Source organism: Phragmites australis, chromosome 4, assembly GCF_958298935.1.
Source record: "Phragmites australis chromosome 4, lpPhrAust1.1, whole genome shotgun sequence".
NCBI classification, from domain to species: domain Eukaryota; kingdom Viridiplantae; phylum Streptophyta; class Magnoliopsida; order Poales; family Poaceae; genus Phragmites; species Phragmites australis.
The window spans coordinates 34,684,060-34,699,165 of NC_084924.1; the positions used below are offsets into that span (position 1 = coordinate 34,684,060).

At 45.4% G+C, this 15,106-nt stretch overlaps 2 protein-coding genes across 2 annotated transcripts; both read right to left on the reverse strand.

The window, feature by feature from the left end:
* Positions 1–1,478: 1,478 nt before the first annotated feature.
* LOC133916208 (F-box protein At5g46170-like) lies at positions 1,479–3,056 on the reverse strand. The gene has a single exon (XM_062359780.1). The coding sequence runs from the start codon at positions 2,864–2,866 to the stop codon at positions 1,775–1,777; it is 1,092 nt and encodes a 363-aa protein (XP_062215764.1). The 5' UTR covers positions 2,867–3,056; the 3' UTR covers positions 1,479–1,774.
* Positions 3,057–10,808: 7,752 nt separating this feature from the next.
* On the reverse strand, positions 10,809–15,041 carry LOC133916209 (membrane steroid-binding protein 1-like). Its single transcript, XM_062359781.1, has 2 exons — positions 14,525–15,041; positions 10,809–11,365 (listed from the first exon to the last, which is right to left on the reverse strand). Exons 1-2 carry the CDS (start codon positions 14,857–14,859, stop codon positions 11,107–11,109), a joined length of 594 nt encoding a protein of 197 aa, XP_062215765.1. The 5' UTR covers positions 14,860–15,041; the 3' UTR covers positions 10,809–11,106.
* Positions 15,042–15,106: the final 65 nt, after the last annotated feature.

Here is a 15,106-nt window from a genome sequence, read left to right on the forward strand (position 1 = left end):
CCCCCCCCCCCCCCAAAAAAAAAGAACTTAAACAACTATAATGCTCACCAGGAAAGAAACGGCACAGCCATTTAGTACGTTTCAATATCATCAACAGAGTGTACAATCTCTCTTGCCTTTTCTTTCGTCATAATTTTATCTCTCGTCACACCCTCCACCAGCTCCTACTGAACACACCACCGGATTATTCAAAGTCCAGATCACAGCTGCCCCATTACACCAAGAAATGGCAATGGTGATCACTGAACAAAACAATTTGTTATGAGTACAGTTCATCCTTCACCTACCGCGCAAATCGGACAGTCTTCCGCCTCTGATGACTTCCAGTAGTTGGAGACCGTGGACGAGAAGCGCACAGGCTGATAAGCTAAGGAATCAAATAGCTGGAGACATGTGTTTGTGCTGCTAATCCCCTCTATAATTGTTAATCTAGCTCAGAATGATGCATGCTAACTCAGCGGGGCATGTTTCTTAATCCGTTTTGGGTACGTTAAACGGGTCTAGTGCTAGTAGCCGTTGGGAGGGCAGCAGATTGACAGGAATTGAAGTGGGAATTTCATATCACATGTTTCCAGCATCAGGGAGACAATCCAGATAAAGGGCATCTCAACTGCACTCCAGATAATTTCATTTCATCAATCATGGAACGGAATGGATTACACAGCAATGTGCAGTACAGATTAAGAAAGTTCATCCGAAATGCGTAAATTGCGCTTACTGTATTGCAGTGTGGATTAAGAAAGATTATCCTAATAATTCCTAAATACTAAGTAAGTGTGGATTAGTGGCGCTTACTGTATTGAAGTGTGGATAGCAAGTTGTCGTCTTACAGTAATGTCCCAAGGGAGAGCGTGCAAGAAAGAAGCATTCCACAAAGGCTGCATTTGGTGATAAATATCAACCATAGGGTTACCATTCTAAACATATGGATAGGAACAACAGCACCTATTTTTTTAGAGATAGTGCCTTTCACTCAGATAAACTGAAGTCAGCGACGCAAATGTAGCAAAGGGAACAAAAATGGCCAGTACATAGTCCTCAAAATGTAGCAAAGGAATTGCTACTTCATGGTTACTGCTTAGTTCACCATCCATAGGTGAAGCAAGAAACAAGCCACCAAAAAAGGCATTCAATACAAGAATGGAATTGTTACTTGAACCCTCCGTTTCGATGACGAAGATTGCTCCTAGAATTTTCAGGATTGAACTAAATCCTTACAACATGAACCCCGGTCCCTCTTATCCAAACAGGCTTGGAAATAGGAGGCAACACCATACAGGAAATCGTAAAAATCCAAGAGAGCAAATGGTTCGATAGACAGTCCCACAATTCTTCAATAAGTGCGCTGTCTAATTCCCTCCTTTCCAATTCACAAAAGGCGAAATTTTTCTTTCAGCAAAGCATACAAACGCTTTGAATTGCCATATGGATGCCATTTCATTCAACAATTTGACAGCGCGCTGGTCGCTGGACAACACTTGATTGAAAATGTGATTGCTTCATTCCATTCGTTGATTCATCCATTCATCGTAGCACCAAAATGGAATGAAGCTGGCTGCTGGAACTGGCCATTTCATTCGATTATTGTAGCAAGGATACCAAGGCAGTAACGAGAAATTGAGGCGGCATGAGTATTGATTGTTACAAGGAGGAGCACCTCAGTATGCCACTGATCTAAGCTGAGCTTAGCTGAAGCGAGCAGAGCAATCTAATGGCCATTGCCTGCTGCCATTGGTGTGCTGTGGTGGTCTTGCTGTTGCACACGCTCACTAGACTAGAAGCCGTTCATCTCGAGCAGGTAGGTGCGGCGCTTGCTAAGCGCGCCCACGGCCTCCCTGAACGGCCCGTCGAACGCGCCGGCGACGAACTCGTCGAGGTCCTTCCTGCCGCCGCCGATGCCGCCGGCCTCGCCAACGGGCTTGATCACCACGAGCGTGGCGCCGTGGATCCTGGTGCCGTCTGAGAGCTCCAGCAGCGGCGCGTACCGGAGCTTCATGTTGCAGGCGGGCACCTGCGAGCGGTTGGCGGCGGCGGCCGCGGCGAGCGGCTTGTCCCTGAACTCCTTGAGCTGGTCGCGCCCCATGCTGAGCGTGCCCTGCCCGTGTGCGTCCGTGAGCGCGACGCGCTCCAGGGTGGGATGCTCCTTGACGATCTCGCGGAGGAGGTAGTGCCTTGTGGCCGCCGCTATGAGGGAGCTGATGGTCCACACCACGCGCAGCTTGAGGCCGCCGTTGGTATAGAACGACTCCGGTATGCTTCCGCTGTCGTCTGCCGACTCAGGGTCGGCGGCGGCCGCGGAAGGCGCGTGCGCGTGCGCGTGGGGGCCGGCCCGGTCCACCCTGGTGCCGCCGAGTATGACGCAACTCTGGAGGGTGCTGCCGAAGACGGCCTTCCACTTGAGGAGGACGCCGTCGTCGGTGCCGACATCGGAGACGGGGAGCTCCATGCGGAGGTTGCGGATGCTGCTGAAGTTCTTGAGCACCTGCGCGGGCGAGTGGTGCTGCTGCGCCGCGTGCTTGGCGTGGCTCCCGGAGGACTTGGCGTCGCAGTGGGCAAAAGGCTTGAGCACGGCGAGAAACATGGCCTTGAAGAGGTGCGAGAGCACGCCGCGCGGGCGCGGCCCGGCGAGGCCGAGCGCGTCGTCGGCGTCGGTGATGACGCGGTCGATGCGGAGGCAGGCGTCGTCGACGAGCGGGACGAGCGCGTTGAAGCGGCGCGACACCGCTGAACACCGCCCCAGAGAGCGCGCGTCGGCGACCTTGTTGAAGATGAGGAGCACCAGCGAGTCGGGGACCGGGTCGAAGTGGTCCTCCCCCTCCGCCGCGAGGAGCAGGTCCTCCGCGAAGATCCTGTGCTTGGACTGCATCCTTCCAAAGCAGAGAGAAGAGAAGAATCCTCTGCTCGGCTCAGAGATGGCGCTCCCGCGCGCGTGGAGCAGCAGATGGGAGGAGTAGGTGAGGTAGGAGGAGGCTGGTGGTGGCGAGTGAAGGCGAGGGAGAGGGGCTTATAAAGAGCGGAGGGCCGGAGGCGGAGAGCGACCGTTTGTTAAGTCCGCCATGCGCGCTGTCGGGGTCAGGGCCTGGGCCTAATCATAGTACCGTTAGAGCGAGCGAGCGAGGAGAGAGACGATAATTTCTTTTCTTTTCTGCCGTCTTTCTCTCTCGGGCGGACCTAAAAATTGAATAGGAGCTACGGGTGACTCGGCCTGTTTCGTCGCTGCCTTTAACCAAAATGTCTGGTCTGCGCTCGTACTATGATCTGTCGGAGGTGGGTTTGGTTATAACCCTGAACCAGAGTATCTGATGCTACCTGCTTAAGAGCAGACGCTTGACTTGGGCGTAGAAAATCGGATGCCCGAGTTCGCTCTCGAGGCAGTCTCACTGCTTGTCTGAGTGAAATACCTTCCGTATAAAATAACAGTTCCCCTTCTTATCTCTTTTCCCTCCACATCTGATCAGAGGGAAACTCCTCTACGATTTAGAGTGAATTCCAAGTTTATCACTACTTTGTCGATCAATTTCATCATCACTATAGGCACTATAAAGATACTTGACACTTGTGGCTCGTCATATGAATGAGAGTGGTGGTGGCTAGGATGGTGTGAACAAAATGATGATTCTATCTAAGTTTATTTTTATCGGACTTTCGGTAAGTACTTTATCATAAAAAATTAAAATATAAACAATGTGTCTATTTTGAAATATTGTAAAAGGATATTCCTTACATATAAATGATCGTGGAGTGCTCACGAAATCAATTCAGTTTTTTGACAAGCTGAAAGAATTGTTTAGCGGTTTCTCAGATGGGACATTTATGCAAGAACCTACCACTGCTGCTAATTCTGACCATGACTTAGATGCATTCGATATTGCTGAAAATATGTCTGGATATGATGGCTCAAAGGATCCAGAAGTGGATGACCCTGACAAATTATCATCTGATAGCGATGATTGTAAAGAGGTGGCAACCCTGAGTGTAGTTGGTAGCCAAGTTTCTTCATCCAATATTGCTGCTCTGAAGACTAACGAGAAAAGTTTCAAAAGGACTAGGAGAAGACCTTAATTCTATCACACAATGACAAGGCTAACAAATTAAGGTCAAAGGCAACACCTACAGTGAATAATGATGGTGATCAAGATGTGGTGATCATAGATACCTTGATGGGGATCAAAGAAAGCCTTCAAAAACCAATACAAGTTGCAGTCCCGCCTGATCCAGATGCTCCCCTCTGGGACATGCTCAAGGAAATTGTTATGACACCTGATCAAAGCATGGCAGTAGAACTGCACCTTTGCAAGGCTGAATTTAAGGTGCATCGAAATTTTCTTATTAGCATGAGTAAAACATACCTTGAGTATTGGGTGTACAAGCATTTATCTGGTGATGATCCTGGTGCTGAGTGATGTTATTGGTAAATAGTGGCAAAGCTTCTAAATGCAGCTGATGGTCTTTTCTTTTTACCTTTTTGATTTTGCAACTGCAGCACTACAGTGTTTAAACAATTGCTCTATATTAGACGTACCTAAGTATTAGCATGACTACATGATAGATAGGATGAGAAGCTGCTCAGTTGCTTCATAGTCTTATCTTTGGATAGGTTGCTAACCTGACAGTAATGTGCCCCTCTGCTAGATATGTTAACCTATTATAGTAACTTTCTCTTGTGCTATTACTCTTTCAATTTGAGCACACCCTTGAATTCTAATGCATTATGGGATGAAAACTCCATAAAAAAATATTAGCACGCGTATTGCTACAATTTATGACTATCTTTCCATTTTATTGTTCTTCAAATACTCACACTTCTCTCATCCAAAGATGAACATGTATAAAGAGGTAACCTCACCGTGTTTCTAATAGATGGGAGTGCAATCTCAGGCATATCATGAGCCAAACACTACTGACTGTTTTCTTTATATAGGCATCATTTTAATCATGAACCAAGCATTGCCTTGCATTTTAGATATGCCTGGTCAGGCAAATTATCAAGCAAGTTCAGTCTACTTTCAGACATGCAAAATACTCAGGCATATGGGTGAGGGCAGCAACCAAACAAAGCCCGCATCTCTGCAACTTTACGAGAAAAAAAAAATCTAAACTCATTAAATTTATCGAAAAATAAGAATTTAAATAGAGACATACCCTTAAGCGCCTCTCCTGGATCCGCCCCTCTCTCCTCCTGCAGCTTTGTTTAATCCTCCACCTCTTCTCACTCCATTACTTCTTGGTAGAATCTGGGTAACGGTACACTCCTAGGAGCCCATAATTTTTAGAAACACTTGGACTTGGCTCCAGTCTCTTTATTTGAGAAACCCAAAAGCGCAAAACGAACCAAAGAAGGGATAGACTTTCAGTTGCAAAAGAAACGGCGACAACAACATCTATGAGATCGAATGTACAGCCTTTCCGGGATAAAGTGCCCCTCTCACTAATCATATCACCTAATCAATTAATATTAGTGCACTGCACTGAAATAAGAAGATGGGCGCGTACAGGTCGAGCCATTTCTTTTCCGTGCAAAAGCGTTTTAAGAACAGCCTTTGCAATACATAACTGCCGCTGAAAAGCGAGTTCGCTCGTACTAGCATCACGTAGTATAAAAATCTGTGCAACTGTCAACCCATTTTCTCGTGATCAGTTGACTAGGGCAGATCACACACCGTTGGAGCTAGTCCCAAGCACCAAGACGTTTTTTACTAAAGGTTACTGTAAGAATGATTTATCAGATATATTAGATGTATCATATAAAATATAAATAAATTTAAATAAAATACTAGTAAATATAGTAATTTTTTTAACAGAAATCATCAATAGACCTAGTAAACCAGGTATATCGAGTATACCGGATCGAATTTTTTCCCCTGCCGCCTGCACAGCTACGTATACAGTGTGGCAGCATTGTACCAGCAGAAACTAACATACCAGACCGAGAAGGAAATCAAGGTCGTCAGTAACGATTTCTGTAGCATAATTTGATGCAGTCCGATGGGATGGGAGGAAGGTTGCACTTGGTTTTGCACTGTTTGGCTGCTACCACCTCCTGTTGATGAGGTTAGACCACGTAACTACGGGCTTGTTTGGAAAAGCGGGATTGCTCGAGAGATTTTTAGAATCTAATTCAGATTCAAACTAGTATTGTTCAAGGTTTAGATTCCGATCCCAAGTTTCAAATAGGCCCTAGCTAGGTTTGCAACTATTTAGCCTAGTTTAGTTTTATTTGCTGTACTAAAAATACAACGAAACCAACCTACTTTGCTCGTGAACGAATATGTTCGGCATTGCATTTGGGTTTTTAATACAAATAATACGCACACACCGCACGCCCACGCCACTCAACTGCTCCTCTCGACTTGACTCCAGGGCCGATCAGGAGGGGTCGAGCTGTGTGACCGTTTCGGACCCTCAAAATCTAAATACCACATATGTATATATATACTATGTATATCGGTTCAAAAATAAATAAATAAATTAGATCTGAATGATTTATATTTAATAATAAGGTTTTATTTTTAATCTGAGCCACCGAAATATCAGAGCCCAACCTGCCAGACTCGAATCGAACACAGCGTGCATGCAACTGCACACGAGCGAGGCTGTGCCCGTGCTCCCGTGGCCAGCTTCGCACGCAAGGCCGCAGGAGGAGAGCTCCAACCGCGCCAATAATGGCGTTAGCTAGCTCACCGAGTTGTACACTCTCACTCTGGTATGATTGGAAACCATCATCACAAAACAACCAGTTAAATACATCATTTATATGGTGCGATTGATTAGCCATGAACTGTCCGCACTCGTGCTAACACCAGCTAATTAAACACTGCTTGATTTCTTTAATCCGCATGCATGGGTCTGATGCCATGTTGCCAACGAGGCTCGCCCAAATCATGCATTGGTGCCTCCAAAGCCGGCGGCAAGGAAGGGAGAAGAAGGATGATGGGCTCACTCACCAAAAGACCAGGAAAAAGGCGCATGTCGAGGCCACGATGGATGGGAATCGAAACCAATTAGGTCCTGAGTGTAGATCACTCATTGACACTCATTGATGGAGCTGTTGTATAAAATGCTATAATACGAGCATAAAAATCATTCCACAGGTAAAAATATATGAGCATAACTGAAGGTATTGATTACACATGACCTTTGAATAAAATGGCAATAAAGTATCAAAAACAATACCCAAAATCATGTGCACGTAAAGCATTGGACAGTAGTAGTGAACATGTATAAAATTACTCTCAGAAAGAATCTAACAATTGTTCCCAGGATAAATGTCACCCTACTCTCTAACTGTTCTAATGAATACATTATTGATTGGATAAAATTTTAAGATGACAGCTAGTTTACAACATGAGCAGAATCTCTAAAAATTATAGAAATAAGTCTATTTTACTCCCTCAAACTATCACGTTTGTCCGGATAACCCTGAACTTTTAAACCGTCCGTTTTACTCCATCAAACTATTAATACCGTACATTTTACCCCCTGGAGTGTTTTTCTCGGTGGTTTTGATGACTTGATGGCGGTTTCGCCACGTGGCAGTCCTAGTCAGCGTGCTGACATCAGCATTGCGTAGTAATTCGATTTTTCTTTAGAAAAATAATTCATGAAAATAGATTATTCCGAAAAATAGGTTTATGTTTAGAAGAAAATCCAAAAAATATAAAATGATTTAGATAAATATTTTAATATGTTTTTAGCTCTGTTTTTATTTCTATAAATAATATTTAATGTTTTTATAGTGTAAAAATTATTCAAAAATGTTAGAATAAATGTTTTAATTTGGAAAATATTTTCTAAAACTATTTTCCAAATTAAAACATTTATTCTAATATTTTTGGAATAGTTTTTACACTAGAAAAATATTAAATAATATTTACATAAATAAAAATAGAGCTAAAAACGTATTAAAACATTTATCTAAATCATTTTATATTTTTGGATTTTTTAAACATAAAAACCTATTTTTCGGAATAATCTATTTTAATGAATTATTTTTTAAAGAAAAATTGAATTACTGCGTAACGCTGACTAGGACTGCCATGTGGCGAAACCGCCACCACGTCATCAAAATGATCGAGAAAACCACTCCGGGGATAAAATGGACGGTATTGATAATTCGGGAGAATAAAATAGACGGTTTAAAAATTTAAGGAGTTATCCAGACAAACATGATAGTTCGAGAAAGTAAAATAGACTTATTCCAAAATTATATTATCATCCTGGACAAAGATGTTGTCCCAAACTAAGCATATGTATGCATTCTGATCATAAGAAACACAATATAGAGATGAAATCGAACAACTAAATAATTCAAGAATCAAAATGGAAGCACACACTCAATACTAACAGCAGCAACCAATCCAGGATTCAGGCAGTCCACTAGAGTACCAACCAACATATGAATCTCGGTGAACAAGAACAGATCAGAGAAAGCACCGATGGAAGTCTCCAGTGGCCACCTAGATATGATCAAGCAAACAGATAGTGCAAAGATCTAACTATTGTACTCAAGATCATTTCCAGTCTCAATACACATATTCATCATCGAGCAGTATAGTAGGACTCCTGAACCGTCCAGTGCAAAGAAAGAAGAGAAGCAATACTCACAGAGAGATTTGCTGGAAAGCAAAATCAATTGAGGCAAGACATGTCACAGAAGTCGTTGTTCCAGAAATCCTATTCGTCGTCGTTGCCATCGACGAGGAAGATGAAGATATAAGGCCTCATCGCATCGCTTCGGCGCGTGTGGGCGAGCTTCAGCACACATACCTCCAAACTGCACCAACACAGAGCTCCTCCACCTAATCTCTTCAATAACCGAATCACCAAAATCAAAAGTCGAGCTCCTCTCAACTTCAAATCAAGTGTGACCAACAAAAATCAAAGAGGAAGGAGTGAGCAATGGAAGGTAAAAAGATTTTTCTCTACCCCAATCGGGAGAAGGAATCAGCCCTCTTGTAGCTGCGGCCTCGCCCTCTAGCACCCCAATTCCCTAAGGTAACGGAGGGGCGGTTGCGTCGCCGCTATTTCTCCAAAGCCGCCACCAAACCTCTCCCTTCTCATTTCTCAGCCTTCCAACCCTAGCAGATCTGGAGCCTCCATATGACCACCGCCGCATGGGCTTGGCCGGACAGAGGCAAAGGGCTAGAAAACAGACCAAAAACGGAGCACTGGAACATTAAAATTCATGTATTTTCCTCAATAGGAGCTAGAGCATTCTTGTCTAGGAACGTATTTTTAATTGGTGTTTGACGGAGTCTGCATTGCTTTCACTCTGCTGGTAGTGCACCTACCTCTTCCGTGATGGAGATTCGGATATGGACATGACATGGCCTTGCTAATCCCATGGTTGTTCGAGTGCACTTTGATGCAAACTACACCCTCTATTTTCAAATAGATGTTATTTTAGGATTTTAGTTTTGTTCTCAGGTAGATGGCGTTTTAAGTTTCTATATGATGTTTTTCAAAAGAGCTCTCTTGGAAGTTAGAACAGAATTAAATGAACATGGTGGATTGGTGGTGATGTGCTATTACTTGAAAAATATGAATAATCAAAAGGGGTAGATATGTTAAAAGTGAGAGTATCGATTGTCATCTTGATATATGTGTTGGAGGCTAAAACAACGTTAAAAAGAATATAGTATTTTATTGTATTTGTCCAGGCAATCAAGCTCGCCCAGTGTAATGGCCAAGCGAGCATTAAATCAAGAAAATATTAATGAGAAATGGATCAATGACGATGTGGATCCCTATTCAATGACATTGCTAGGCGCACTTCAATTTTTCAATTATTTAAGTAGAAGTCGAGCGTAAATACCGAAAAAATTTATTCTTTATTCTCAATGGACAAGCATTAAAAAACACTTCAGAGGAGAAAAGGAATGTATTAAGGAGTCGGCAAAATACTTACAGAGGTGGGAATATAACCTAATGTTTACGACAAAGCCCATGTCAGGATCGCAAGGTCCAAGCTCCAAAACTAGAGGGCAGAAGATGCATTTACGTGAACCAGCCGATGCCAGTCACGATATTTGTAGGAACAGTGAAAACCCTGGTGCTTGGATCTACCTGATCAAACCAAGCTGCGAGGAGAAATGTCCACAAGTGGGGCTGGTCGGTCGGGCTACGTATGGCTATGGCACGGCCAGATGGACGTAAATATCCGGAGCGGAGCGGCCACGGGCGGGGCTCGCTGGTCCTCCACTTCCCTGCTCGGCGGCCGCCTTCTCCGCTTGGTTTCGCGGGAAAAAACAGGGGGCGGTTGCGACACCGGTAGCATATCGCCGTAGCGCGCGTGGTTATGGAGAGGGCGGGGGCTCCAGACTGGACCCCGCGATGGATAGATGGATAGCGGCTGCCCTGTGGGCTGTGGTAGCACGCGTGCCAAGGGAAGGGAGGGCCCGTGCGCTCCGGGACACGCCATGTGAGGGGACGTGCGCTCCCCTGCTCTGCTCCGCCTCGGACGACAGGAGACGAGAGGAGAGAATTATTAGCCACGGCGGAAGCGGGCGGACACGTCCTGCCCCGTCCCGTCGTCGTGTTGACCATCCCATTGGAGCAGGCAACCTGACTCTCAGGCCAGTTGACAAGCATACGAGTGAAACGAACTCACTCATCCTGCCAGAAACGAACGAAAATAACCGAACAAAGGTTGGTGCCACAAACTCTTTTGTCCCTGGATCGAGGTTCCAGCGCTAGAGCGGAAAAATAATCGTAGACGCATCATGCGTGAAAGGGAAGAATCTGATAAAGAATGGACATGGTGCTAATGCTGTTCTCCGACAACGCTAAAAGTAATCAAGCTATGTGTGGGTGCCAAATTATGGTGCTTCAGCTGACAGCAGGATCATTGTTTGTTACAGGCACAAAGCCATGAATTATGACACAAATCACGCATATACACATGAGCTGAACATGGGTGGTTCCTCAAGATGCGAGTTTTTTTTTCACTCAAAATTCCCCCTATCCACTACATGCCAGACACAGCAAGTACATTAGTCACAAAGGCAAACAGCACACGAAGACGAAAGCGACGTCGCCTAGTAATGCATCAGATCTATCCCTTGCAATCCAGTAAAGAAAAACAAATGACAAGACAAACCGATGGAGTCAGGCGTTCTCTTCCTCGTGATCAAGCTGATCAGCATTCTGACTACTGTCTGCTGCGTTTTGACAAGCAAGATGACCCACCCTCGGGTACCTCTCCTTGAATTTTTCTTCCCAATCTTGTAAAACCTCCAGGTCATCTGGACTTAGGCCTTCCAAATCCCCGGTGAGGTCATTATGGTCAAATGACATCAATGCCAGGGCCCGAGTTGCATCCCGCCCGGCAAACAAGGAATATGGTCCCTGAGGTCCATAAAAGAGCCTGAGAGGAAAAGATCAGGGAACACAATCATCAAGGGAAACAAGCCACATTATATATCCAAAATGGCGCAGGAAGGATCTTATTCCAACAGAGCCCTACTTCTCAAGGGCATAGCATGCGTGATAGTCATCAAAGAGGGTTGCAAAATCTGATGCAATGCAAACGTTTATGCATAAAGTGGTAGATAAACAGATCTTATTTCAAGTGTCATGTGGAAGCAGGAAGCATGTTCATATAGAAATAGCCGATACAAGCATACAGTAGTCTAGTCACAGTACATTGCAGAAGCATCAAGTTCACATCTGAGAATCAGAATCCAAACAGACACATCGTGCAAGATTATTAGAAGGATTCAGACCTACGTACTTAATTCCTTGGCAGTATATGTGCCAAAGGAACACCCAACTAGAAAACTACAGGATGAGTTCTAGAATCTAGATATCAACAAATAAGAATGTGTTTGCTGCCTGTTGAAACAGCAGACTAAGAAGATGAATAATAGTTAAAAAAAAAACAAGGCATTAAGGGTAGCTGACAGTAGCTGTACACTACTGATTACAGACTGCAGGATAAACAATACTGACTACACTACAGTAGTATATGATTTCACAAACTAATATATTATTTCCCAGACAAATGTGGAGCTAAACAAGGAGAGATGGTACGTGATAAATTATGATAACTAGACAGCACAGACATGTAAATAAGTGAAGCTAAATAAGTGAAGAAACAAGGTGCATAAAACAACCAGACATGTAAATATTGGTATTGCGACTTGGAAGAAACCAGAAGATAAAGAAAAAAAGAAACAGTAAAGCTAATTAAGAGCACCAAGAGACCTAAGAAACGGATACAGAGTTGAAAATTGAAATACAGTACGTACTGAATATGATAAGTGTTTCGGTTCGATAGTTGCAAATGAATGTATCCATCTAGAGTCCAGATGAAAACTTCATCAAAACAATACGAGTTATAACAATATATAGCCCTTGAGTAAATATGGACTCTGGCAGTTCTAGCTCTAGCTTCACAGCTCCCAAAAGATAGTTCAACAAGACAAGGTAAGCATAAGCTTTATTTTTGTTTAACAACTTCAATTTCTATATACTGAAGCCAAACAAGGATCTGTCCTCCCCCTCATTGTATTACTAGTTACATTTTGAACTGAAAATTTGCATGAGATGAATGTTACAAGGAAAAAGTCTACACAACCCCCTGAACTATCGATTGGTGTATACTTAAAACCCCAAGCTACAGAACCAGGTATTATGAACCTTAAACTTTGCAAAACCGTTTACTTAACCCCCTAACCTGGTTTATGAGGTTGTTTTCACCTCGTTGGCACAGGTTTTGCCACGCTGGCACTGCTGCAATGGGGAGGGAGCCCACCTATTAGCCATTGTTCTTCTTCCCATTTGGCTTGGACAGAGCAATCGTGCCACGTGGCTACCGATGCCTAGGTGCTGCACACACTGACCAATCGTGCCCCGCGAGCCGAGCCATCTTATCCCCCCGGTCTCCCCTCTCTACTCCCCCTGCTTCCTCTCCTCTCACACTAGAGCAAAGAGCAAGCCGAGCTCCCTCCCCACTGCAGCAGCATGCTGCCGCCAAAAAATCAATGTCTTGAGCTCAAATCTGCCCCAACCGAGTCCCTCGAAGCACGGAGAAGGGTAGCACAGGATCGTGCCCGTCGAATCGAGCCGGATTCCCATCAAATCTCCACCGGATCCGTCGCACCGACCCCCTTCTTCCCCAACTACGGCCGAGACCTCCACTGCTCATCGCCGACCAACATAACCCGAGCCCCATCACGACAAATCGCAGTACAGTGAAATACTGGCGTGATCCACAGCTGAGCTCCGAGAGCCGTTGTGCTTTGTGCTTGCCGTCGATGATTTTCCGATCGGCCCACCGTCCGAGAGCAGCAAATAGAGATTCCTTGCATCGTGCTCTACCTGTTGGTGCCTTCTGTGCATTGAATGCTAACGCCATGCTCACCGTGCCATGCTCACCGTGCCCATGGATGGAAGAGGGGAGCTACAGCAAGGCGTCACGATGGTGAGGGCAGACGGAGCTTGCCGGAACTGAGGAAGGTGACGGCACGCTGCTTGAAATGGTGGAGAAGCACATGCACGCCCGGAGACGCTTCAAACGAACTCCTCCCGTGCTCCTAAAGCTTCGGCCTAGCAGATCTCCTCTTGGCTTGTTGGAATCGAGTTTGGGCCCGACGGATCTGGTGGCGGTGCGCTACTTGGCATGTGTGTGGCAAAACCAGTGCAAGCGTGGACGCCAGTGAGACGAAAACAGCCTCAGAAACCATGTTAGAAGGTTAAGTAAACGATTTCGCAAAGTTTAAGGTCCATAATACCTGATTTTATAGTTCGGGGTTATAAGTATATACCAGTCGATAGTTCAGGGGGTTAAGTAGACTTTTTCCATGTTACAAATATTTATGTACTATGCGTGATACGATCAAGGAAACCAACATGATGTTATAGGGTTATAGCTAATGGACCTGAGAAGTCTTCTGCATCAAATATGAAACATCAAGGAAACCAACATGACGTTATAGGGTTATAGCTAATGGACCTGAGAAGTCTTCTGCATCAAACATGAAACATCAATATACTGGTGCATCTCTGCATGTCACTCCATAAACATAAGATCAGGAATAATAATGGACATTGACTACAATATCTGCGTCTCATCTGCTGGTTGCCTAACCATTTGCACATGTGCTCAGGCACACATGTACTTATAAACCTTAACTCCCAGGCTTAAGTAGTGTCCAGTATCGTTAAATGTCCCCGCTTGCACCAATTAACAAGAGCTCTGTATCTTCATATGACCCCTTGAAACTAATAAGTTCAGGCTTATGTTGTCATGCTGGACTAGTGCGCTAACAGTTTTCTGAACCAAATGGACTATCCACATCACCAGTTTGGCAAATTACAACCTACTTACTACATGGGCTAAAAATCAGTTCTTGCCACTCCAACGTAGATCAGCTCTTGCCACTTCATAATTTGCCAGTGCAATTAGTGCTACGCATTAGTTTCCTCTTAACTGTTTCAGCTTGATATGATTTACAGTTGCAGAAAGCAGTTCAATGGGCAGCAGATCAGTCCATATCGGAGAAGAATCGAGTGTAATCCTCACCTCCCGCGCGAGACGTCGTACACCTGGCCGCGGATGGCGATGAGGATCTGCTTAGCGGGGTCCTTGCCGTCGTAGGCCCTGAGCTGCTCGAGCGTGACCTCGCCCATCTGCACGGGCTCCGGAAACACGAACGGCACCGCCTCCTCCTGCTCCTTCTCTTCCTCCTGCTGCTCCTGCTGGGGCGGCTTGGGAGGGACGGAGACGGGGGCGGGGGCGACAAAGAGGGAGGAAACGAGGAGGTAGGTGGCGAGCATGAGGGCGAGGATGGTGGCGGCGGCGGCGGGCGAGAGGCCCGTGTAGGCCTGCACGGCGTCCGCGATCCCCTGCGCCACCATTAGGGTTCGCCGCGAGAGGAAGCCTGTCTGGGTTTTGGGAGGAGCCGGGGGTAGGTGCTGCCGGTGCCGGATGTAGTTGACTCGGCGACTTCGCGGCGAAGGAAGGGAAAGGTTGGTTGCGTAGTTGCTTTGGTCTGGGTCGACAGCCGGACGCGGCCAAGGTCCAAGCCAGCGGGTCTCAAAACCTAGCCTAACTCTCCGAGTCCCACTCAGCCCAATATCAAACAGCCATCAAACTACCCCGCCC

Bases quoted from the DNA above. Each gene is read 5' to 3' on its own strand.
- LOC133916208 (XM_062359780.1), bottom strand. From the start codon at position 2,866: ATGCAGTCCAAGCACAGGATCTTCGCGGAGGACCTGCTCCTCGCGGCG.
- LOC133916209 (XM_062359781.1), bottom strand. From the start codon at position 14,859: ATGGTGGCGCAGGGGATCGCGGACGCCGTGCAGGCCTACACGGGCCTC. The intron at 11,366-14,524 runs GTGAGGATTACA...TTTTCCTCTCAG, and splicing joins TACGACGTCTCGCGCGGGAG to GCTCTTTTATGGACCTCAGG.